The sequence below is a fragment of the Lepidochelys kempii genome, chromosome 6 (assembly GCF_965140265.1).
Source record: "Lepidochelys kempii isolate rLepKem1 chromosome 6, rLepKem1.hap2, whole genome shotgun sequence".
In the NCBI taxonomy this organism is placed as follows: Eukaryota; Metazoa; Chordata; order Testudines; family Cheloniidae; genus Lepidochelys; species Lepidochelys kempii.
In genome coordinates this window covers 96,108,167-96,134,286 of record NC_133261.1, presented here as the reverse complement: position 1 = coordinate 96,134,286, position 26,120 = coordinate 96,108,167, and the positions used below count along the sequence as shown (strand labels likewise).

The following is a 26,120-nucleotide window of genomic DNA, read 5'->3' as shown; positions in this document are numbered from 1 at the left end:
CTGCACTAGGAACACAGCAGCAGGCAGACTCCTGCTGCAGGGGGCGGGGGACAGACTGCTGTGCTACTTTGGCATTCCTCAGCATGGATAGCTTACAGAGCCACTCATGATGCTGCTCTCGGCAGCTGAGGGGGATGTGGGAGAACTCGCGCAGTGATCAGCTCTTCCTTCCCACAACACTGCACTGTAGGATACATGCCCACGGTGCATTGCTCACTCTGTTGATGATGGTGTCCCGAATGTGGACATGATCTGTCGACAGAGGAAGCAAGTGTGAACACCCTTTGGAGATTTTTGTTTTGTCGATTTTTGGGTGTCGACATAAGTTTTGTCAACAAAACTTGGTAGTGTAGACAAGCCCTAAGCAACATACTGTACAAGGAAGAAAAGGAAATTTACAGAGACTGGGCTGAAGTCTGAGGTCCTCCCTCAGCTTTCACTCTGGCCAATTCCTATTAACTCCAATGAGAGTTTTGCTTCAAAAAATACTGAGTAAAAACTAAGCAAGGATTTCATGATTTAGTCCAATCTCAGAGAAAACATCCCAAAAGTGAGATCTGCTCACTCAAAGTGAGATCTAAAACTACCAAAGAGTGAGACTGTGGCAATGTCTCATAAGGGATGTGAAAGAAATCCCATCACTAGAGACATTTAAAATTTGAACTAGACAAAGTACTGCAGAATGACAAAACAGTTACTAACCTTTCGTAACTGTTGTTCTTGTAGATGCATTGCACATATCCATTCCACTCTTGGTGTGCCTGTGCCCTATGCACACTGGCCAGAAATTTTTCCCTCAGTGGTACCCATCACAATGGCATGAACTCCCTCTGCTGCCACCACTAGTGGTGCTGGTATAAAGGGTCCAGCCGACCCCCAAGGTATGTCCATATTGCAATTAAAAACCCACAGCTGACCCATGCCAGCTGACTTGGGCTTGGGCTGAGGGGCTATTTAACTCTGATGTAGATGTTTGGGCTCAGGCTGGAGCTCAAGCTCTGGGACCCCCACGGGACCTACACCTTTCCAGGCTCTAAAAAAATCTGATTGTCATATCACAAGAGAAAACATGATGGGTATCCACACGAGGGTAGAAAGCTCATATTCTGCCAGGTGAACCTTGATAAAGAAACTGCTAAGCCTTGTTTTAGGTGCAGCAGATAGTCTAGTATATACTGGATGGACTCCAGTCTGACAAACCCAGACATAGAGCTGCTTCTGTTTCGACAGGTAGGCCGCCCTGGTGAAGGGCTTTCTGCTACTTTGTAAGATCTGGTGAACTTACTCTGAGCAAGCTTGCTCTCTGGGATTTAGCCTTTGAGCTTCTAGATCATTAGATGAAGGAACTGCAGGTTTCGGTGGAGCAGGTGATGTAGTTTTGGGGATCAAATTCAGGTGCAACGGGAGTGAGACTGGAGTAGCTATTGAGAGGTCCAGTAGGGTGGAGAACCAATGTTGGCGGGGCCACACTGGGGCTTTTAATATAGCCCAGGTGTGATCTGGCATGATCTTTAGTAACAGTCTGTGAAAAAGTGGGATTGGGGGAAAAGCAAAGTAAAACTATGCTGTCCAGGGTAGCAGGAAGGCACCTGTGATGTAGCCTGGACTGTGGCCTTGCAGGGAGCAGAACTGGTGACATTTTCTGTTGGACTTGTTTGCAGATAGGTCTATCTGGGGAATCCCCCACTGTTGGAAAATGCACGTGGCAACTCACTGAAATTAGAACCCACAAAGGTATCATGAGCACAGTGTCCAGATGATGGTGGCTTGGCGAGTATACTGAGGCCAGCTATGTCAGGAGGGGCCTGAGATGCAGCCTCATGTGCTGTACTACATATGTACACATGATCATGTGGCCCAGGAGTTCAGACAACTTCAGGCTGTTGTGATTGCATGAATCCCAAGAGAAGGAGGCAGGTGGTGGTGGTCGGGGACTCCCTCCTCAGGGGGACTGAGTCATCTATCTGCCGCCCCGACCAGGAAAACCGAGAAGTCTGTTGCTTGCTAGGAGCTAGGATTCACGATGTGACGGAGAGACTGCCGAGACTCATCAAGCCCTCGGATCGCTACCCCTTCCTACTTCTCCACGTGGGCACCAATGATACTGCCAAGAATGACCTTGAGTGGATCACTGCAGACTACGTGGCTCTGGGAAGAAGGATAAAGGAGTTTGAGGCGCAAGTGGTGTTCTCATCCATCCTCCCCATGCAAGGAAAAGGCCCGGATAGAGACCGTGGACTCATGGAAGTCAACAAATGGCTAGGCCGGTGGTGTCAGAGAGAAGGGTTTGGATTCTTTGACCATGGGATGGTGTTCCAAGAAGGAGGAGTGCTAGGCAGAGACGGGCTCCACCTAATGAAGAGAGGGAAGAGCATCTTCACAAGCAGGCTGGCTAACCTAGTGAGGAGGGCTTTAAACTAGGTTCACCAGGGAAGGAGACCAAAGCCCTGAGGTAAGTGGGGAAGTGGGATACCAGGAGGAAGCATGAGCAGGAGCACGCAAGACGGGAGGGCTCCTGCCTCATACTGAGAAAGAGGGACGATCAGCAAGTTATCTCAAGTGCCTATATACAAATGCAAGAAGCCTGGGAAACAAGCAGGGAGAACTGGAAGTCCTGGCACAGTCAAGGAATTATGATGTGATTGGAATAACAGAGACTTGGTGGGATAACTCACATGACTGGAGTACTGTCATGAATGGATATAAACTGTTCAGGAAGGACAGGCAGGGCAGAAAAGGTGGGGGAGTTGCATTGTATGTAAGAGAGCAGTATGACTGCTCAGAGCTCCGGTATGAAACTGCAGAAAAACCTGAGAGTCTCTGGATTAAGTTTAGAAGTGTGAGCAACAAGGGTGATGTTGTGGTGGGAGTCTGCTATAGACCACCAGACCGGGGGATGTGGTGGACGAGGCTTTCTTCTGGCAACTAACGGAAGTTACTAGATCGTACGCCCTGGTTCTCATGGGAGACTTCAATCACCCTGATATCTGCTGGGAGAGCAATACAGCAGTGCACAGACAATCCAAGAAGTTTTTGGAAAGTATAGGGGACAATTTCCTGGTGCAAGTGCTGGAGGAACCAACTACAGCTCTTCTTGACCGGCTGCTCACAAACCGGGAAGAATTAGTAGGGGAAGCAAAAGTGGATGGGAACCTGGGAGGCAGTTATCATGAGATGGTCGAGTTCAGGATCCTGACACAAGGAAGAAAGGAGAGCAGCAGAATATGGACCCTGGACTTCAGAAAAGCAGACTTTGACAACCTCAGGGAACTGATGGGCAGGATCCCCTGGGAGAATAACATGAGGGGGAACAGAGTCTAGGAGAGCTGGCTGTATTTTAAAGAATCCTTATTGAGGTTACAGGAAAAAACCATCCTGATGTATAGAAAGAATAGTAAATATGGCAAGCGACCAGCTTGGCTTAACAGTGAAATCCTTGTTGACCTTAAACACAAAAAAGAAGCTTACAAGAAGTGGAAGATTGGACAAATGACCAGGGAGGAGTATAAAAATATTGCTCAGGCATGCAGGAGTGAAATCAGGAAGGCCAAATCACACTTGGAGTTGCAGATAGCAAGAGAAGTTAAGAGTAACAAGAAGGGTTTCTTCAGGTATGTTAGCAACAAGAAGAAAGTCAAGGAAAGTGTGGGCCCCTTACTGAAAGAGTGAGGCAACCTAGTGACAGAGGATGTGGAAAAAGCGAAAGTATTCAATGCTTTTTTTGCCTCTGTCTTCACGAACAAGGTCAGCTTCCAGACTACAGCACTGGGCAGCACAGCAATGGGGAGGAGGCGACCAGCCCACTGTGGAGAAAGAAGTGGTTTGGGACTATTTAGAAAAGCTGGACGAGCAGAAGTCCATGGGGCCGGATGTGCTGCATCTGAGAGTGCTAAAGGAGTTGGCTGATGTGATTGCAGAGCCATTGGCCATTATCTTTGAAAACTCGTGGTGATTAGGGGAGGTCCCAGACGACTGGAAAAAGGCTAATGTAGTGCCCATCTTTAAAAAAGGGAAGAAGGAGGATCCTGGGAACTACAGACCAATCAGCCTCACCTCAGTCCCTGGAAAAATCATGGAGCAGGTCCTCAAGGAATCAATTCTGAAGCACTTAGAGGAGAGGAAAGTGATCAGGAGCAGTCAGCATGGATTCACCAAGGGCAAGTCATGCCTGACTAATCTAATTACCTTCTATGATGAGACAACTGGCTCTGTGGATGAGGGCAAAGCAATGGATGTATTGTTCCTTGACTTTAGCAAAGATTTGACATGGTCTCTCAAAGTATTCTTGCCAGCAAGTTAAAGAAGTATGGGCTGGACGAATGGACTATAAGGTGGATAGAAAGTTGGCTAGATTGTCAGGCTCAACGGGTAGTGATCATTGGCTCCATGTCTAGTTGGCAGCCGGTATCAGGCGGAGTGCCCCAAGGGTCGGTCCTGGGACTGGTTTTGTTCAATATCTTCATTAATGATCTGGAGGATGGCGTGGACTGCATCCTCAGCAAGTTTGCAGATGACACTAAACTGGGAGGAGAGGTAGATACGCTGGAGGGTAGGGATAGGATACAGAGGGACCTAGACAAATTAGAGGTTTGGGCCAAAAGAAATCTGATGAGGCTCAACAAGGACAAGTGCAGAGTCCTGCACTTAGGAAGGAAGAATCATATGCACCGCTACAAACTAGGGACCGAATGGCTAGGCAGCAGTTCTGCAGAAAAGGACCTAGGGGATACAGTGGACGAGAAGCTGGATATGAGTCAACAGTGTGTCCTTGTTTCCAAGAAGGCTAATGGCATTTTGGGCTGTATAAGTAGGGGTATTGCCAGCAGATCGAGGGACATGATCATTCCCCTCTATTCGACATTGGTGAGGCCTCACCTGGAGTACTCTGTCCAGTCTTGGGCCCCACACTACAAGAAGGATGTGAAAAAATTGGAAAGCATCCAGCGGAGGGCAACAAAAATGATTAGGGGACTGGAATACATGACTTATGAGGAGAGGCTGAGGGTACTGGGATTGTTTAGTCTGCAGAAGAGAAGAATGAGGGGGGATTTGATAGCTGCTTTCAATTACCTGAAAGGGGGTTCCAAAGAGGATGGATCTAGACTGTTCTCAGTGGTAACAGATGACAGAAGAAGGAGTAATGGTCTCAAGTTGCAGTGTGGGAGGTTTAGGTTGGATATTAGGAAAAACTTTTTCACTTGGAGGGTGGTAAAGTACTGGAATGTGTTACCTAGGGAGGTGGTGGAATTTCCTTCCTTTGAGGTTTTTAAGGTCAGGCCTGACAAAGCCCTGGCTGGGACGATTTAGTTGGGGATTGGTCCTCCTCTGAGCAGGGGGTTGGACTAAATGACCTCCTGTGGTCCCTTCCAACCCTGATATTCTATGATCCTATGAATCTTGAAGTCTGTCATGAGAGATTGAATAGACTGCAATCTTTACTCTGAAAGGAATGCTCTGGCCTGGCTAGAGTCCAACACAGCCCTATAAACTCTATCCTCTGTACATGGCAAATGGTAGACTTGTCCATATTGAACAGTAGGCCTAGAGCTTTGAAAGTTGACTGAATGAGCTGAACACTGGATATAACCTGAGCTTTATATCAGCCCTTGACTAGCCATCCAGGTAAGGGTAGACTTGCACTCTTAGTCTCTTCAGGAATGCTGGCACCATGGCCATATCTTTTTGTGAACACCCCAGGAACTGCAGACAGGCCAAACAGAAGCACTGTGAACTGATATTACGAGTGCTTCACTGTGAACCTGATACACATTCTGTGACCTTGGTTTATCAACATATGAAAGCAAGAGGCTCTTAAATTGAGGGCAACTTGAGAAGTCTTCAGGATTCAGTGAGGGAATAATGGATGCCAGGGGGACGATGCAAAATTTTATTTTTTTGAGATCGTTGTTGAGCTGATGTAGGTCTAAAATAGCTCTGATGAAATAATGGGAATAGAAGCACTTTCCTCAAATTCTGTGGAACCTCCTCTATGGCTCCCATGTGAAGGAGAGATTGAATCTCTTGGACCAGAAGCTCTTCATGAAGAGGGACGGGGAGAAAGGGGATAAATAAACTGGAAGATGTATCCCACTTCCACAGTCCTCAAAACCCAATAGTCATATGGGACCAAGCACTGAGGAAATGGGAAAGGCAGTTTGTAAACACAGGAAAAAACAGGACCTGGCATCCTGGGAACTGGTACATCATCCTTGAGCATCCCATCAAAATGCCTGCTTAGAACCCCTGGATGTCTAGGTGGGGCAGGCACTGATGCAGAGGGCAGAGGAGGTTGTTTATGCCTATGGCCCCTATTCTTCTTCCTCTGCAGGTCATGTTGGAGCACTGAGCTAGAATAGCAGAGGGTTTGTTGAGGTCTAACATGCTTCCTGGAAGGGGCAGGCGTGTACAATCAGAGAGACTCCAGGGTTGCCCTTCAGTCTTTTAACCCATGGAGCTTAGCGTCAGCCTGCTCCAAAAAGAGCATGGCTCCCTCAGAAGGCAGATCCTGCACAGTTTGTTGAACCTCCTGCAGGAGCCTGGAGGACTGCAATCAGGAGCTCCTATGCATAACCACTGCTGAAGCCATGGATCTGGCAGCTGAGTAGCTGCATCCAGAGCAGTTTGCTGCGAGGCCTTTGTTACCGATTTTTCCCTCATCCACTAGTGAGGAAAACTCCTGCAGCATATCCTGGCAGCATATCTTTAAATTTTAGCATGGAATCCGTAGCCATACAGTAATCATAAGATAAAGGGGTAAGGAATTGATAGCAGAAACTCAAGAGACCTACAGGCCTAGTCTTATAAGAAATACTTACGCTAACTGCTTAAGCCTAAATTTGTATAGCCTGAGTAGGAGTAGTAATTCTGATAATACTGCCCTGATCTTGGGACAAGAACCTACCACATTTCAGTGTTAATTGGGGATTCTAAATCAATAATATAATCAACAAACCATCAATAGATCAGGCAACAAGCCCCATGCAGGTCACTCATGGGCATAGCCTTACTTCAGGTAATGCAGGGCTTGAAGCCTGGTGCAAAGGGATGCCTCAGTCACCAGGAATCAACCAAAATCCTCAATTGGTGTAAAAACCTAATTAATTATACTCAACAAACACTAAACTCTTTACAACAAAATACAAGAATACACAGTCCACTGAGAGAACTTGCAAAGGCAAGAAGAGCAGTTCCATGGACTGTCATGGATGGGCAGAAGGAATTGAGGGGGCTCAGGGTCAGCTGGACCCTTTCTACCAGTACACAGCAATAGAGGGCACTCATGTGGCTCCAATGGGTACCACAGAAGAAAAAATTTCTCGTGATTGCGTGCAGGATGCTCACATACCAAGAGTGGAATGCACATGTGCAATCACTCAAAGAAGAACTGTAGGGAGTAATTCTGGTCAAACCTGGGATGGGACAAACATTTACTAACATGTCACTTTCATCTCTAACATCTTCTATTGTAAAATAAAGCAGTTTTGTGACCTCTGCACAAGTAGGTGGCAAAACAAATGAACTACAGCTTTTATCTAACATCATGTAGGTGAGCTGCATAAGTTGTGCATCCAAGAGACTGTTATCAAAGACAGCTCACTCAGTAGAGAGTGAAGTTCAGGTGAGAAGTTCTTTCTATGAAACAGGCACTGAATCTCCACTTCTATTAAATTAGGTCATTGTCACGAAAAGTGCACTGCACCTCTTATTTTGCTAGGAAACAAACCTTCTCACTATTTTGCTTTGTATCTGAAAAGAGGACCTATTTGTATGGAAAAGAATGGAAAGTCATATTTTTAAAGAAACTTCATAACATATTGCATACAAAAATACCTTGTTAAAAGAATGATATTTAGTTTGCAAAAATCCAACAATCAAGAGCTCGTAAAAGCCAGATTTATGACTGCTTGTGCACCAAATTAGGCAGGGATGGATATTCAAGGGATGGAAAAATAGTATGTGATCATGTAATTAAACTATCATAATGTGTATGCATAGGGGGTGGGAAGCACAAGCTAGCATAAATCTGGCATTTCCTAACTCTTTATTGACTTTGTGACCTAAATAATAACGCTCTTTCAACTTTGTTTTTTGCTTTCATGTGTAATTCCCCCGGCTGTTTTTTTAAAAGAAAAAAAACCCCAAAGTCTAATATAGATTAATAGATTCCAAGGCCAGAAGGGACCACTTGATCATCTCGACCTAGGATCATAGAATCATAGAATCATAGAATATCAGGGTTGGAAGGGACCCCAGAAGGTCATCTAGTCCAACCCCCTGCTCGAAGCAGGACCAATTCCCAGTTAAATCATACCAGCCAGGGCTTTGTCAAGCCTGACCTTAAAAACCTCTAAGGAAGGAGATTCTACCACCTCCCTAGGTAACGCATTCCAGTGTTTCACCACCCTCTTAGTGAAAAAGTTTTTCCTAATATCCAATCTAAACCTCCCCCACTGCAACTTGAGACCATTACTCCTCGTTCTGTCATCTGCTACCATTGAGAACAGTCTAGAGCCATCCTCTTTGGAACCCCCTTTCAGGTAGTTGAAAGCAGCTATCAAATCCCCCCTCATTCTTCTCTTCTGCAGGCTAAACAATCCCAGCTCCCTCAGCCTCTCCTCATAAGTCATGTGTTCCAGACCCCTAATCATTTTTGTTGCCCTTCTCTGGACTCTCTCCAATTTATCCACATCCTTCTTGAAGTGTGGGGCCCAAAACTGGACACAGTACTCCAGATGAGGCCTCACCAATGTCGAATAGAGGGGAACGATCACGTCCCTCGATCTGCTTGCTAATGCCCCTACTTATACATCCCAAAATGCCATTGGCCTTCTTGGCAACAAGGACACACTGCTGACTCATATCCAGCTTCTCGTCCACTGTCACCCCTAGGTCCTTTTCCGCAGAACTGCTGCCTAGCCATTCGGTCCCTAGTCTGTAGCGGTGCATTGGATTCTTCTGTCCTAAATGCAGGACCCTGCACTTATCCTTATTGAACCTCATCAGATTTCTTTTGGCGCAATCCTCCAATTTGTCTAGGTCCTTCTGTATCCTATCCCTCCCCTCCAGCGTATCTACCACTCCTCCCAGTTTAGTATCATCCGCTAATTTGCTGAGAGTGCAATCCACACCATCCTCCAGATCATTTATGAAGATATTGAACAAAACCGGCCCCAGGACTGACCCTTGGGGCACTCCACTTGATACCGGCTGCCAACTAGACATGGAGCCATTGATCACTACCCGTTGAGCCCGACAATCTAGCCAGCTTTCTACCCACCTTATAGTGCATTCATCCAGCCCATACTTCCTTAACTTGCTGAGAAGAATCTCCTCAAAGGAACTGGAGATGCTGGAGAATGAACCCAGGACCTCATACACGTGAGGACAGAATCCCTGCCTCATTATGTATAACTATAACAAGCCCCCCCCCATCATATATAATCAAGTATGGCTTAAACCATTAACCTGCAGCATTACAGTACAGACTGCAGTAGTATAAGGGCCCTACCATCAATCAAACCCTAACCCCGCCCCTTGACCAATTAAACCCTGCCCCGTGACCCCTTAAACCCTGCCCACCTATGACCGGAAGTCCCGCCCCATGGGGGTATTACTTCTGGGGTCAAGGTGGCCACATGACCGGAAGCAAGGTGTGTCATGTGACCCTCTAACAACTCCTCCCACTTCCCTCTACCAATAAGGATGGGTTTCATCCCAATAGGACCGCCCTGAGAGGAGATTTGACCAACCAGGGAGAGTTCCAGTGTAGGGTGACCTGTCTGGAAGTGGATCATGTGACCCCTCTAAGAACTCCTCCTACCACCCTCTACCAATCATGAGGGGTTTTGCCCCATAGGACCGCCCCAAGAGGAGATTTGACCCATTGGGGGGAGTTCCGGGGCAGGGTGACCCGTCCAGAAGTGATTTGTGTGACCCCTCTAAAAACTCCTTCCACATCCCTCTACCAATCAGAAGGGATTTCGGCCACATAGGACCTCCCTGAGAGCAGATTTGACCAAAATAGGGCAGGTTCTGAGACAGGGTGAACCACCCAGAAGAGGGTCATGTACCACTCTGCCAATCAGAGTGCAGCACCATTACCCCATAAGTCCCAGCGCTGGGCAGAAGAGGCCATCTTTTACCACGAATGCGTGTTTTAGAAATCATGGAAACATGGACTCCTTCACCCATGAGAACTTTGGACTTTGTTTTAGCCCCGAGGGTCTTCGCCAATCCGCGGAGAAAGCGCTACATCAGCAACAGTTCTGAGGAGGAGGAGGAGGGAGCAACCGAGGGGAGCCCTTTGGCCCAGCCGATGATGGATATGCCGGAACCTGAACCCGAAACCCAGCTGCTTGTGAGACACCCCGATGAGCATGGTGGCTTCTTGTCATCCACCCCCCTGGAGGAGGAAGGCGAACGTAGTTCGGGGGAGTCACCAGTGGAAAAGGTGAACAGAAAAGACATCGCTCAGGTAAATGAATGATTAAGAAGCGATGGTCGAGGGTGGGGGTGTAATGGGGCTAGGAACCAGGGATTGTGTAAATTTAAAAACAAGCAGTGGGAACTTACACTTGTTTCTTGTCTGAAAATCTCTCGACAGCTTGACGATGTCTTTCTAGGAGGACCCGGAGGTCCTGGACAGTGTTGCATCAAGCAGCGAAGATGAACCGGGCCCACCTTGTGTTTGCTCAACGTCGATATAAATTGTTGAAGAGGACTCCGAGGATGACGGCTTTGAGGAGTTTAGGAGGAGGCTAGGCATGGACCTAACTAAGCCTGTGCCACGTCGTGAGCGTAAAAAAGTTATGCTGACTATTGTACGCGTTGCTGTTTATGTTGTCCTTAACCTCTGTCTTAGGGAAAAGCTTTTTGAAGATTGTGAGGGCTGTGTCATAGATGTGCCAGCCCAACGGCACCATGACTGTGTGACTTGGACTTCAGTGGATATAAACTGCAAGTTCCGGGGCCTGTGTGCTGAGCTGTGTTTGGAAAGCTTATTAAACACTATTATTGCCATAGATTATGCTATGCAATGTCTGTGCCTAACCCAAGAACATTTAGTGCAAGGGGTGACCTTGATAAATGCTGTGCAATTCAGTGGAGACCCTGACTGTGTTTTAAAGAAAATGACCAAACTGGAAGATGCCTGCTTAGAGAGTTATATTGACCATCTGGTCCGCACAAAAAGTTACAGAACCCTGCTTAAGAAAAAGCCTATTTGTAAGAAATCTAAAAGGATTAAGTTAGAAAATGGTGAGGGGCCAAACATGCGATATAAAACTTGGTAGCTATAAATTGTAAATTTAAAAAAAAATCCATTGAAAAGGGTTTTGTGTCTATCTGGATTTCTGTTAGAAGGTCTCTGGCCCTTAAGTGAGCTAAAAGTTTTTTAATGGAGCATATTGGTTTGTTTTCAAGGAGCTGTATGTCTTTTAAATAAAAAATAATTGTTTGTGAGAGCCTAGCTCTTGTGTCTTTTGTATAAGAGAGACCCATTTACAGCAAAAAGCTGAAATGTATGTTGGGAGGGAAAAAATATCATAAAAATGTGTTTACAATAAAACAAACAGGGATGGTTCAGACATGTAGTTGAGTACAATAGAACTGACTTATTCTGTTGAACTGAATGGGTTTAACCACACACACCCCTTACGACACAATTCGTTCCTCAGAATTACGTTGTAAGTTGAAACATTATAAGTCGAAACTGCTTTTCCCATAGGAATCAATGGTATGAAGGGGGGATTGGTTCCTGAACCAAGGCTTGATACACTATTTTCACCATAATAACCCAGATTTTTGTACTAAATGAATTATAGGTGACTAATACTGTACACTGTATTTTGCAAACAGCATTCAAATAAACGTATAAACTCACATATGCTGCTCTGAATCCAAGGGAGAAGGGCACACATGCTGAGCCTCAGCCAATCACTGTTCAAGCTTTCTGATTGACTGAGCCATGGGCCAGAAGCCAATCAAAAACAAGTGGCAACCCTACCCAGAAACAAGCCACTCTGCTGCCTTGAAGCCAATCAGAAGCGACCCCTTCCAGCTCCATACCAGTATAACGCAACCAAGAAGTGATTTCAAGAAAACTTTATGCAAATCGAGTGTCGTAAGGGTGAAACAAGCATGGTGGGGCAAACGGGGCAGTCAATTGAAAAGTGTCGTAAATCAGAGGACTCCCTGTACAACACAGAACCGGCTCAAGCCCCCACTCAGTAACCTGGGAAAATTACACACCACACCTGGGCGCCTTTGAGAGGCAATACTTCCCCAATCGCAAGCACAGAGTCTGAGTGTAGAAAAGAAACTTTTAATAAAAGGAGGGAAGTCACTCAACATTAATTAGGGAAAATTCCACAAGCAGGATTCACAATCATAAAACTGAGCAGGACACCCACTCCAGAATGTGTGGGGCAGTGTCTTCTGCCTCATGTTCTTGAGTTCTATAACCAAAAGTTCCTTTAGTGTACCACCCTCTGCTTCCTCACCACACCCCACTCACAGTGGTTATCCTTGGTCAGTGAGGTCCTAGGGTTCAGAGGTGTATCTGTGTGAGTTCACCTCCCACCCGGGGAAGAAGGCACCTTGCATGCTCTGCCATCTGAGCACTTGCTCTGTCTGGCCACACCACCAGCTGCCATTTAGCTCTGCTGGCTGCCCTGTCAGCTGCTCGTTCTGCTCCACTGGCTGCCCCACCAGCCACTGTTCAACTCCGCTGGCTGCCCCACCAGCTGCTTGCCACTCCCACCAGCTACCACCAGCCTCTCTGCTGTGACCTCTGCAGGTCAGTCTCTTGAGATTCCACCCAACTCTTAGTGATTGTCACCTCTTAGTGGGGGAACCAGAAGCAGGCTGGGAGGAAACACTGTCCCATCACAAGTTATTTCAGCTCTATTAAGCACTTAAAATAACAAAAGGCTCCTAATGGAGCCTATTTAGCTCTATCTTTGGACAGTGGGGAAGAACAGGTTAAACCAGACTAGGGACCCTGAGGGAGAGTCCACACCTCCTGGCTGAGATATCTGTCCACCCTTATTTTCACAGGGGTCTGGCATTCATGACCCTGGCTTACTGAGTTTCTTTCAGCTGAGAGTGACCTCCTCATTCAGGACAGGTTAAGCACAGTTCTGCTCCCCTTTACTCATACAACAAAGACAACAACATTGATAATAACATTTCACTACCCCTGCATTCAGTACTAAAGTGATTTGTAACCCAACACAGACAAAGTTGATCACTTTGAGCAACACAACTCTATCTTCTGGATACCTAGGCAGAGTAGGCATGTTCATGAAAATACAGTTTGCTCCTGAAGTCTCTCCCCCTCCCAGGTAGCTGTTAGGGGAGAGCTCATTCAGACCCTGCTTACAAATATAAGCCTATATATCAAGGGTTCTAATACTTAACATGGTTTTGATAACTATCTACAAGGAATGGCCCTGTTTACCATTTCAATACTCTTCTAATACGTTTGTTTTCAGGTCACCTAGCCTGCTAGTTACTTAACCTTCTCTGACTCAGCATCACATGTAAGCAAGTTGTTTTTAGAAAAACAGTCTATTTATAGCAAGGAAATTATTGTTAAAATAAGGAAAAATAAATTAACAAAGTGTAAGCAGTGTCAGGATGAGCTCCACCCTGACATCTGGTGGTGAGGTGTGGCAAGTTGTGGAAAAGAACTTCAGGGGCCGATCTCATTTGCATAGGCACACCCACCCCGCCTAGAATGAGGCCATAGCTGCCCAAATGGTCACTTTGGCTGCTGTGGGATCCCCAGTTTCTCTGTTATTGGGGCAGGAAGAATAAATTGTTATTATCCTGATTATGAGAACTGTGCTTGGAACTGTACTTGGCCTTTTGTTATGATGGAGGGACTCACCATCAACTAAGTAGCACTCGCTAGGCAAGGGTCATGGGTTCCAAAACTCTGTGAATTGAGAGAGGTTGGGGACAAGTATTAATACTTGGTGGCATGGGCCCCTTGGTGAGGGCCTTACATGCTAATTGCACTTCCTCCTCTCTCCACTGTGGAATATCAGAGCTAATTTTGATTTCATTAGAAGTCTAGTGACAGGCTGCTGAGCTCACTTTGGGCTAATAGCGCACCAGCACTGAGGCTCCCTACTACAAGCTGAATTCACCAAAGAGGTGAACTGACTAAGAGCTGAAATCACTGAGCGTTGTGTTAAGTAGTGGGGGAGATTGAAGATATATTGTGGAGCAGTTTGTGGGATGGCTGGAGTGCCTTGTGGACAGGCTGGTGGAGCAGTTCATAGGACGGCGGGAGCTGCTGGTGGGATGCGGAGCAGTTCGTGGGACGGCGGGAGCTGCTTGTGGGCTGCAGAGTGGAGCTGAGCGAAGCAGTTCGTGGGGTGGTGAGCGGAGTGGAGCGAAGGGCTATGGAGCTGTGGAGCGGTCAGCTTCAGATCACGTAAGGTGCCTCTTACTTCCGCCCCCATCTCCACCCAGGTTGGGAGGTAAAGCTCTGTAGATAAACTTTTGAACTCTGGGGCTGTCCTGACCAGGGACAGAGACTTTTGGGTCATTGGACTTTTGGGACTTTGGGTGATTTGGAGTTGCTGGACTCAAGAACCAAAGGGAAAGGGCATGCCCCAATTTGCTTGGGGTGGGTTTTTTGCTCATGGGTTGTGTTATGAATCCTGTTGATGGTGTTTCCCCAACATAATGCCACATTGTTTCTCTCTGTTATTAAAAGGCTTTTGTTACACTCAGACTATGTGCTTGCGAGAGGGGAAGTATTGCCTCTTGGAGGCACTCAGTGGGGGTGGTATATATTTGTCCCAGGTCACTGGGTGGGGGCTTGAGCCGGTTTGCATTGTGTTATTGGAATGGATCCCCTAGATATTGAACCCAGCCCTTGTTGCTATCAACTCTGACGGGCAGAAGGGTTACAAAAGCAAAAAAAATATACCTCACACTAACTATGTACATGGTTAAAAATAAAAGAGGAACAGGGAAAAAGGAATTGAAAAAGTGAAGGAACAGTGCAGAGGGAAAGAAGAAAAGGAGACTGACTATATGTTCCAAATGTGAAAAAGAAAGTTGACAATTAGAAAGAAAAGAACATGGGAAAAGCTAAGAGAGAGTTACTCATCTTGTACAGTAACTAAAGGTTCCTCAAGATGTGTGTCCATGTGGGTGCTCCACTTCAGGTGACAGTGCGTCCCGGCGCCATTGATCTGAGATTTTCGGTAGCAATACTCGGTCAGGCCACGCATGCACAGTAGCTGTCTTGCCGCACCGTTGAAGTCTCATGTAGCGCATGCCCTGACCCCCTCAGTTCCTTCTCTACTGTAGAGTCCTCGTATCAAACTACAAAGTAGAGGGGAAGAAGATGGGTAATGGAGCACCCACAGGGATACACATCTCAAATAACCTCAGTTACTGCACAAGGTGAGTAACCCTCTCTTCTTCTTCGAGTGCTGTCCCTGTGGGTGCTCCACGTCAGATGAATGTAGAGCAGTGGCCACTATGGGGATTTTGGAGTTACATGCATAGCGAAGGAGAGGACCATGAGGCCTAGTATGGCATCAGCCCTTGAGTCATGTATAATCACATAGTGATTGATGAAAGTATGCTCTGAGGCCCATGTAGCGGCTCTGCAGATTTCTGAAATGAGTACATTATTTAGGAATGCAATGGATGCTGCCATGGATCAGTAGAATGGGATCTGATCCCCACTGGAGTTCTGTCTTATATGTTTGATAACATAAGCGAATGCAGCTCGAGAGCCACTTAGATAGTCTCTGTTTGGATATAGCAGAGTCCTTGGATTATTCAGTCATCGAGACAAAGAGTCTTGGGGATTTGCAGAAAGATTTTGTTCTGTCCAGGTAAAAAGCTGTAGCTCGTCAAACATCCAGGGTATGCAATGCGGCATCCTGTGAGTTTTTGTGAGGTTTAGGATAGAATGTAGGGAGATGAATAGGTTGATTAGCAGATAAGTATTGCTTATGGACATACGTCTGCTGTTTAGTAACTTGTTTGACTTGTTCCAAACAAGTTAATTTGTGTCACTGGAACCATGCAGGAGCCATGCTTTCAGGTGGAGTTTCTCGAGGTTCAGATGGAGGATCTGACCGTTGGCTTGTGAGAGGAAATCCACTCTCAATGGGAGAGGTCATGGAGAGTGAACAGACATGTGTAGTAGGTACGGGTACCAGGTCTGTCTGAGCCATGCTGGGGCAATCAGTATGATTTTGGCCTTTTCATCCCATATCCTGAACAGGACCCTGGGGATTAGGAGGATCAGCTGGAATGCATACATGAGCATCCTGTCCCACATGACAAGACATGCATCCCCTAAAGATCAAGGTCCTAATCCTGCCCTGGAACAGAATAGAGGGCATTTGTGATTCTGAGCCATGGCAAATAAGTCAATGGAGGGAAACCCCCATTGGTGGAATATCTGTTGTAAGACTGAGGGATTCATTTCCCATTCGTGTTCCTGTGAGAACTTTCTGCTTAGAGTGTCTGCTGTGATGTTTTGGCATCCAGGAAGGCAGAAAGCTGAGATATCAATGTGGTGATAATACAGTCATAGAATATCAGGGTTGGAAGGAACCTCAGGAGGTCATCTAGTCCAACCCCCTGCTCAAAGCAGGACCAATCCCCAACTAAATCATCCCAGCCATGACTTTGTCAAACCTCACCACCTCTCGAGGTAACGCATTCCAGTGCTTCACCACCCTCCTAGTGAAAAAGTTTTTCCTAATATCCAACCTAAATCTCCCCCACTGCAACTTGAGACCATTACTCCTTGTTCTATCATCTGCTACCACTGAGAACAGTCTAGAGCCATCCTCTTTGGAACTCCCTTTCAGGGAACTGAAAGCAGCTATCAAATCCCCCCTCATTCTTCTCTTCTGCAGACTAAATAATCCCAGGTCCCTCAGCCTCTCGTCATAAGTCATGTGCTCCAATCACCTAATCATTTTTGTTGCCCTCTGCTGAACTCTTTACGATTTTTCCACATCCTTCGTGTAGTGTGGCGCCCAAGACTGGACACAGTATCCCAGATGAGGCCTCACCAATGAGGAATAGAGGGGAATGATCACGTCCCTCGATCTGCTGGCAATGCTGCTACTTATACAGCTCAAAATGCCATTAGCCTTCTTGGCAACAAGGGCACACTGTTGACTCATATCCAGCTTCTCATCCACTGTAACCCGTCGGTCCTTTTCTGCAGAACTGCTGCCTAGCCACCTGGTCCCTAATCTGTAGTAGTGCATGGGATTCTTCCTTTCTAAGTGCAGGACTCTGCACTTGTCCTTGTTGAACCTCCTCAGATTTCTTTTGGCCCATTCATCTAATTCCTCTAATGATGAATACACCAATCCCATAGTTTCATGGTCTCTGTGCATAAGAAGTGGGATTGTTCCCCCACCCCATGTCTGTTGATATAGAACATGCATGCGTTGTCTGTCATCAGTCATATTGTCTCATTCCTTATGAGTGGGAAAAAATGAAAGCAGGCATTCCATACCACTCTGAGTTCCAGTAAGTTTATATGTAGGTTTGTCTCCACTGGTGACCACCTGCCTTGTACTGTGTGATGATTCAGGTATGCTCCCCAATCCATCAAGGAGGCATCCATCATGATCATAATTGAGGGTGGTGTTTGATGAAAGGGAATCCCTGAACAGAGATTCTCTGGTCTTGTCCACCACTGTAGGGATTCTAGGACCTTGGGAGGTGGTGTGACCATCTTGTTTCGGCTGTGTTTGTTGGGTTTGTATACTGAACTCAGCCAGTCTTGGAGACAATGCATGTGTAGTCTGGCATGCTTTACCATGAATATGGTGGTGGTCATGTGTCCTAGTAGTTGTAGACCAGTTCTTGCCATGATTAGTGGGCAGATGGAAACAGTGTTGGTACTGTTTCCATGATACCTAGTTGTAGTAGACGATCTACTTCCAGACTTAACAGGTGCTCGTGAGAAGGGTCCCTGAAGAGGGATGGGAAGGGGGTAGGGTAGGAGGGCAAGAAGTAAAGGGGTTGGAATAGCCTGAGTATATGATTTCTAAGACCCAATGATCTTGCGTGATGTACTCCCAAGCCTGGTAGAAATTTCTCAGGCAGTGGCCAAATGGCCAAGTTGATGTTGGTGTAAGGGAGAGATCATTCAGACCCTCAACCAATCATTCAAAACTGTGGCTTGTTAGGAGCAGTTATGATGCTCCTTGCTTGAGGTTGAGGTGGCCTGTGTCATGGTGGTCTATTTCTCTGTCTACTAGACTCGTACGGTCTGGACTGAGGACGATTATATTATGTGTCCCTGGTGCAGTGGTAATGTTGTTAGCACTTTCTCTTAGTGGGCAGTGTTTAGATGCTCAGTCTGCAAAGAGCTGCCTGAGAACCCTTCATGGAATGGAGAACCTCATCGGTTTTCGATTAAAACAATTTTTATCTTTGTCAAAGGGGAGGTCCCTCCACCTTCATTTTCAGCTCTTTCAGAATACTGGTCAACATGAGCCAGGAGGCTCTGCACATCACGACTGTCCTCGTTGTGGTGTGAGCTGCTGTATCGGCCATGTCCAGGGAAGCCTGTAGAGTAGTCCTGGCAACTAGTTGCCCTTCAGTGAGCACAGTCTTAAATTGTGCTCTCATCTTCAGGAAGATCAGATGTAAACTCAAAGAGCTTCCTATAATTGTCTGGTCGATATTCTAAACGAACTGCAAATTAAGGTGAAGGATCTCCCCTTTGACAAAGATAAATTGGTTTGTTGCCTCGACCACTAGTGAGTTTGGTTGTGGAAGGGGAAAAAAGAAAGTCCATTCTCTTGGCTGGCATATAGTATTTTCTGTGAGCCCATTTGCATGTTGGAGGGATGGTGGCTGGTGTCTGCCACACCGTTTCTGCAAGTTCGAGGACTGCACCATTTATGGGCAGAGCAATTTTGGTGGATGAGGAAGGTTGCAAAATTTGTAGCAACTTGTGTTGGCTTTCCTGGACCTCCTCTAGAGGAATGTCCTGGCTAAGTGCTATGTGTTTAAAAAGTTCCTGAAATGATTTGAAGTCATCTGCCCATGTAGGTGGAAGTGGCATGATGGCCTCATTGGAGGAAGAAGAGTTGTGTGTTCGCAACACATCCTCAGGGCCTGTTTCTTCTTCTGGCTCCTCCATCATCTCCTCTGGGACTACCAATGTTGTAGCCACTGGAGATAAAGGGGGAGACTGAAGTTCACCTCTGGTTGGTGATGAGGTTGATGCATAGTGGGCTTCGTTTGTTGCCCACGGGTCCCATGTGGCCACCGCAAGGGGAATGCCATGTGGTGACACACCCATGGTTATCCATACCACGGGTAAGGTGGTTGTGTATGCTGGCCTTTAGGTCTCAGTGTACCTCAGCAAGTCTGAGTTGAGTCATGGGGAAGCACTGTGGGGAGAACACTTCTTCCTCCTAGTCCTCATTATCACTGTCGCTGGACATCGACAGTGCCGTGGGAGACATAGGCTGTGTAAAGACACTCCTCGCGGGCAATCCATCGGTGCCAAGGAGAAGTGATTGGGGCACCGATGCAACAGTAATATATTTCTGATTGAGCAATGGTTGCAGTGCCGGTGGATGTGGTGCTGAGGGTTTAGTTGTGGCAGGAAGGTGCACAGCCATCTTGTGGCTGGATTTTGTTGGGGCCGGTGGGCCCATCGCAGTGCTGTCAGTAGGTGCCAGTCAAGGGGTCGGTGCTGAGCAAAGCAGCATTGCTAAAGTCATGGTTGGCACCGGAGGTGGTTGCATGGTCGGTGCCGTATCCGTTGTGGGTGCCAGCATGGTTGGCACCATGGAGGAGACATGGCTTTGTCCATGTCTCGATTTGTCATAAATATAAAGGGAAGGGTAAACACCTTTAAAATCCCTCCTGGCCAGAGGAAAAACCCTTTCACCTGTAAAGGGTTAAGAAGCTAGGATAACCTTGCTGGCACCTGACCAAAATGACCAATGAGGAGACAAGATACTTTCAAAAGCTGGGGGGAGGGAGAAACAAAGCCTCTCTCTCTGTCTGTGGGATGCTTTTGCCAGGGACAGAACAGGAATGGAGTCTTAGAACTTAGTAAGTAATCTAGCTAGATATGCATTAGATTCTGATTTCTTTAAATGGCTGAGAAAATAAGCTGTGCTGAATGAAATGGATATTCCTGTTTTTGTGTCTTTTTGTAACTTAAGGTTTTGTCTAGAGGGATTCTCTATGTTTTTAATCTAATTACCCTGTAAGCTATTTACTATCCTGATTTTACTAAGGTGATTCTTTTTACTTTTTCTTCTATTAAAATTCTTCTTTTAAGAAACTGAGTGCTTTTTCATTGTTCTTAAGATCCAAGGGTTTGAGTCTGTGGTCACCTATGCAAATTGGTGAGGATTTTTATCAAACCTTCCCCAGAAAAGGGGGTGTAATGTTTGGGAGGATTTTGGGGGGAAAGACGTTTCCAAATGGACTCTTTCCTAGCAATATACCGGTTAGACGTTTGGTGGTGGCAGCGAAAGTCCAAGGGCAAAAGGTAAAATAGTTTATACCTTGGGGAAGTTTTAACCTAAGCTGGTAAAAGTAAGCTTAGGAGGTTTTCATGCAGGTCCCCATATCTGTACCCTAGAGTTCAGAGTGAGGAAGGAACCTTGACACGACTCCTTGCCCTTCGCTTTGGATTCATTGGCATGGCTGGTGCCAGGTACTAGGGGAGTCATATGTACTGGCTCTCAAGGTCATCTGCACCAATGATAACAACCTCACAGGGGACTGTTTCTTTATGCGGATCCTGCTGAGGAGAGGTCAATGCTTGCTTCCTCTTTTCCTGAGAGGATGGAAACGTGCTCTTGGTCGGTTCAGACTGGATTGGTAAGCACTTAGAGGAAGGCTTCTGTTGGTTCTTTTCTGACCCCGGTTGGAATGATTTCTCCATGAGGATCATTTTGAGGCGGAGATCCCAATCACGCTGGACTCTCACTTTCAAGATGTTACAATGAACGCATTTCTGTGGTATGAGCATTTCTCTCGGGCATCTCACACACAGAGAGTGCCCATGGGACCGCAGCATCGCTTCTCAGCAGGAGCTGCATCTCTTAAAGCCAGGGGAGAATGGCATTTCTGAGGGAATGGGGAAGCAGAGAAAACTTTTGTGGGTGGTGCTCCAAAGGGAGCAGGGAAGTAGAGAAAGAAAAACTATTTTTTTAACAACTAATCCTAACTAATAACTACAACAAACGTATCTAACAACTAAATTTCTATTTTTTTCCTATCTACAGGGGCAGAAGCTATCAGACTGCCCTGAACTCCATCTTCAGCCGAAGATGGCTGAGAAGGAACTGAGGGAGTTGGGCCGTGTGTGCGCTAAATGAGACTCCAACAGTGCTGCAAGACAGCTACTGCGCATGTGCGGCCTGACCGAGCACTGCTAGTGAAAATCTCCAATCAATGGCACCGGGATGCACGGTCACCTGAAGTGGAGCACCCACAGGGACAGCACTCAAAGAAGAAGCAGGAAACACCAACAGTGAGCTTCGTTTACAAAAAAACAAGGACAGGTCACAGTAAAGAAAAATAAAGTGAAGCAATGCAAACAACAAGCAAACAAAAACAAGGAATAAAAATATATAGCTCCATGCAATGGATGTGGGAAAGGAGTATAGCCGGAAAATGATGTGAGGTACAGAGAAGATGAGGGTAGAGTATGGAGGAGGAAGAAAGAGAGAGAGAAGTGGTAGTTAAACATTTAGCACCATATATGAGAGAATGAGAATTTAAACTTATTGAAAGAGTCTGTTATTCCACACGTTTCTCAAGGAAGTAAACTTATTTTTCCATTGTACTTACATATGAGTGACTTTACTTAAATTGTAGAAGGAATGGGCCTCCAGCCTTTGTAACGTAGCATCTATGGAGATATAGCTAAACATCAGGAAAACAGAAAAAGAAACAAGTCACATAGAAAGACAGGTTGTAAGCAATGACTAATGCTCATTGTGCTTGTTTTATTGTTCCTCCCCATTCTCTTCAGCCCCCAGTTTGTTTGTTTTGTCTTAAGGGAATGTCGTAAATGTTTGCAAAGTGCCAAGCACAAGTCCCTGATTCTGATTAGACCCCAAATACACACAATGTACAGTTAAATCAGAAAGACATGAAGAAAACATCAGAGAAGCAACTGGAGTTCACTTTGCTGAGCGAACTAAGCCCTAGTTCAGGTTCTTTCCCCCAATTCCGCTTGGCAATGAAGAGGGAGAGCTCTTGCATAGACTTAGCATTTTTTGCAAGTCTGGGAACAATAAGGAGGAGAGCAAAGGGATCGGCAACCTTTGGCACGCAGCCCATCAGGGAAATCCGCTGGCAGGCCGGGATGGTTTGTTTACCTGCAGCGTCCGCAGGTTCAGCCAATCTCACTGTGCCACAATTCACTGTGCCAGGCCAATGTGGTCTGCGGGAAGCGGCACGGGCCAAGGGATGTGCTGGCTTCGACTTCCCGCAGCCCGCATTGGCCTGACATGGCGAAGCGTGGCCAGTGGGAGCTGCAATAGGCCGAACCTGCAGACGCTGCAGATAAACAAACCATCCCAGCCCACCAGCAGATTTCCCTGATGGGCCATGTGCCAAAGGTTGCCAATCACTGGAGTAGGGAAACAAAGATGGCCTGTGGGCTGTGACTGCAACAAACGCTCTTAAATTACATAGTAAGCAGACAATAAAGGCAGCCTACATTCAGAACAGCATTGAAAGAATCTATCTTTCTTGCATGAATATAAGAGAATTTTTAATTCCACGTTTCCCCCCACAATGACAGACACAGGTGCTATGATAAGAAGGCGATGTGCTCCAGTGGCAGGTTATTAGACTGGGAGCATGGAGCACTGGATTTTGTTCTCATTTCTGCATCTGACTTACTAACGGGTGATCTTGCAAGTCACTTCCTCTCTTTATACCTCCATTTCCCCCTCTGTAAGTAATTGTAATGTTTTGTAAATGCTTTCAGATGTATGAATAAAAAGTGCAACATAAAAAATAGGTACACCAGATCCTCGCTAGAACGCGCATCTATATAGCGTGATTTTGCATATAATGCAGTCGTGGTCATGGATCCCAAATTTAATTATTTTAATTGCAATTAATTTTAACGCGGTCCCAATGTTAATGTGGTACTGAGCATGAATCCCAAATCCCACATTCTAGCGAGGGTCCAGTGTATTATTAAATCCCAGGTGAATTTGCTTTATTTCCATCTATTTCTCTGACTACACCCCTGGAAATACTAAATATGTTGTAAATATGCAACAAGAGAATATGAGTTTTTAAATTTATTTTTATTTAATTATTCCAATCACATGTTATTCTCTTAACTCTTAACTGAATGGATTCATTTTAAAATAGCATGTGCATTATAATATTTTCTTACTGTTAAAAATGTTGCTACAAACAGTAACTTTTGAAGCCACTTTATTTTGTTGGCATGTGTCACAGTCCAGGGCAACTGCATTCCCCCTCAGGCGTCCACCAACAGCACCCACTCTAGGCTCCTGGCTTCTCAGGCATCACCTCATTTGGGTGAAGACCCATGTCTTTCTTCCTCCTGACCAGAGTTTCTTCTCCCCAGGCTGCACAGTTCCCCATCTACACTATGACATCCCCAGCAAGCCAGCCTGCCTAAACAGGCTAGTGTCTACACTGCTGCTCTCTCTTCAAAGGCTATAAACAGCTGTAACAGAAGGCAGTCACAAGTTACCACATGTTCTTTATAAGCAAGAACATTTATTCTTAAGGTGAAAGCATTATAGAGAAAACAATAAAAGAACCTTACACACATGCAAATAAGCTTATCAGAGATCACCCCCAACTCCAACCAGGGCTCTAGTAGGAGTCAGTCCTTCAAACCCCACCAAGGGCTGTTTCTGTGCTTACAAGTTCATAACAGCTTTAGCTCAAAACAAGCATGCCAAAGGGCCAGATCAGCCTGTTTCTTGAATCAGTTTGGGCCTTTTTTCTCCAATCTTTGACAACAGGCAATCAGTTAACAATCACCCTTCTTGGGGGGTATAGCTTTAAAGGCTGGGTTTTTACATAATCAGGGGTGGGAATTTGCATTCACATCCCAGAGATTCCCCAGGAAAACACTTTATATTGTTTGTTCCAAAAGTCCATTCTTCTCTGGCACACTGATGAGCGTAGTCCTTTGAAGTTTATAACACTTCCCAGGATTCACATCCCATCTTGCACCCTAGAGAAGTTACATGCAATCCCAGCCCACAATAATATATAACTTCTGCATTTGCAATGGGGGCAAAAAACCTAACTGGCTTCAAGACTGAGCTTGGTAAGTTTATGGACGGGATGGTATGATGAGACTGCCTACAATGTCATGTAGCAGACCTGCAACTACTAGCAGCAAATATCTCCAGTGGTTGGTGATGGTGACACTAGATGGGGAGGGCTCTGAATTACTACAGATAATTCTCTCCCAAGTGTCTGACTAGTGGGTCTTGCCCAGGGTCTAACTGATCACCTTTTGGGGTTGGGAAGGAATCTTTCCCCGGGGTCAGATTGCCAGAGACCTTGGGTTTTTTTTTTTTTTGCCTTCTTCTGAAGCATGGGGCATGGGTCACGGGTCACTTGCAGGTTTAAATTACTGTAAATGGTGGAGTATCTGTGATTTGAAGTCTTTAAATCATAATTTGAGGATATCAGTAACTGAGCCCAGGATTAGGGGTTTATTTACAGGAGTGGGTGAGTGAGGTTCTGTGGCTTGCAATGTGCAGGAAGTCAGACTAGATCAGGGGTAGGCAACCTATGGCATGCGTGCCAAAGGCAGCACGCGAGCTGATTTTCAGTGGCACTCACACTGCCTGGGTCCTGGCCACCGGTCCCGGGGCTCCGCTGCTGGCCTGGGGTACCAGCCCTTGGCCACCTGCCAGCTGGGGTTCCGTCCGTGGACCCGCTCAGCCCGTTGCCGGCCCTGGGTCCCAGCCACCGGTCTAGGGGACTCTGCTGCCAGCCTCGGGTCACAGCCGCAGTGAGGGGTGCAGACAGGGGTAAGAGGGAGCGCAGCTCAGCACCCCCACCTTAAAAATTGTTCCAGCACCATTGTACTGGGATATTTTAAAGTCCTGATTTGCTGCTTACATCACTATCACGCCACGTGGAACAGTGCACTGCATTTGACGTTGAGATTAGAACGAACATGCAAGAACTGGAATCAGAATTTTCTGACAGATTTCCAGATTTCCAGCGATTTGGCCCAATGCTTTCTTTTCTAAGTAAACCTGAAAAGTTCAGTGAAAGTGACTTGGATTTGTCTGTATTTCAGTGGATAGGTGTTGAAGATTTCGAAATGCAGCTCATACAGTTAAAAAGCTCAGAATTGTGGGCATCAAAGTTTGGAGATATGCGGAGTGCACTTGAAGCTACCGAGAGAGATCACAGGGCCTCTATTCTGACCTGCTGGACGTCCCTGCCAGTGAAATGTAACTGTTTGAAGAAAATTGCGTTTGCAATGCTTTCAGCATTTGGATCCACATACCTGTGTGAACAAGTATTTTCACACATAAAATCTGTCCTCTGTCCCTCTTGGAGCCGGTTAACAACTGATCACCCAGAAGCCTGTGTGCAGCTTAAAGTATCCAAATACATGCCAGACATTGGAAAACTCAGCAAAGAAAAGCAAGGGCAAGGATCACATTAAACTGATAAGATCCACATTTTAATTTAATTTTAAATGAAACTTCTTAAACATTTAAAAAACCTTATTTACTTTACATACAACAATAGTTTAGTTATATATTATAGACTTATAGAAAGAGACCTTCAAAAAATGCTAAAATGCATTACTGGCATGCAAAACCTTAAATTAGAGTGAATAAATGAAGACTTGGCACACCACTTCTGAAAGGTTGCCGACCCCTGGACTAGATGATCATGATGATCCTTTCTGGCCTTAAAGTCTATGAGTTTATGAGTAATCAAATGTACTTAAACTTAATTCAAGAAGGTTCTTAAAGGAAATTGCCAAATCTGTCACAAGATGGTCAAAATAAAATATAAAAAAATCAAACAACTATGAGTTAAGACAAAAAATTAAAACATATCTGCATACAGCTTTTTTCAAACGGTAT

General features: G+C 45.9%; 1 protein-coding gene across 1 annotated transcript in view; it reads right to left on the bottom strand.

The window, feature by feature from the left end:
- The window catches only part of TSHR (thyroid stimulating hormone receptor), a 211,864-nt gene that overhangs the window by 83,283 nt on the left and 102,461 nt on the right, over window positions 1-26,120 (bottom strand). Inside the window, exon 4 of the mRNA XM_073349347.1 lies at window positions 21,841-21,915. Coding sequence (XP_073205448.1) covers window positions 21,841-21,915 — 75 coding nt within the window. The remainder of the gene's footprint in view (window positions 1-21,840; window positions 21,916-26,120) is intronic.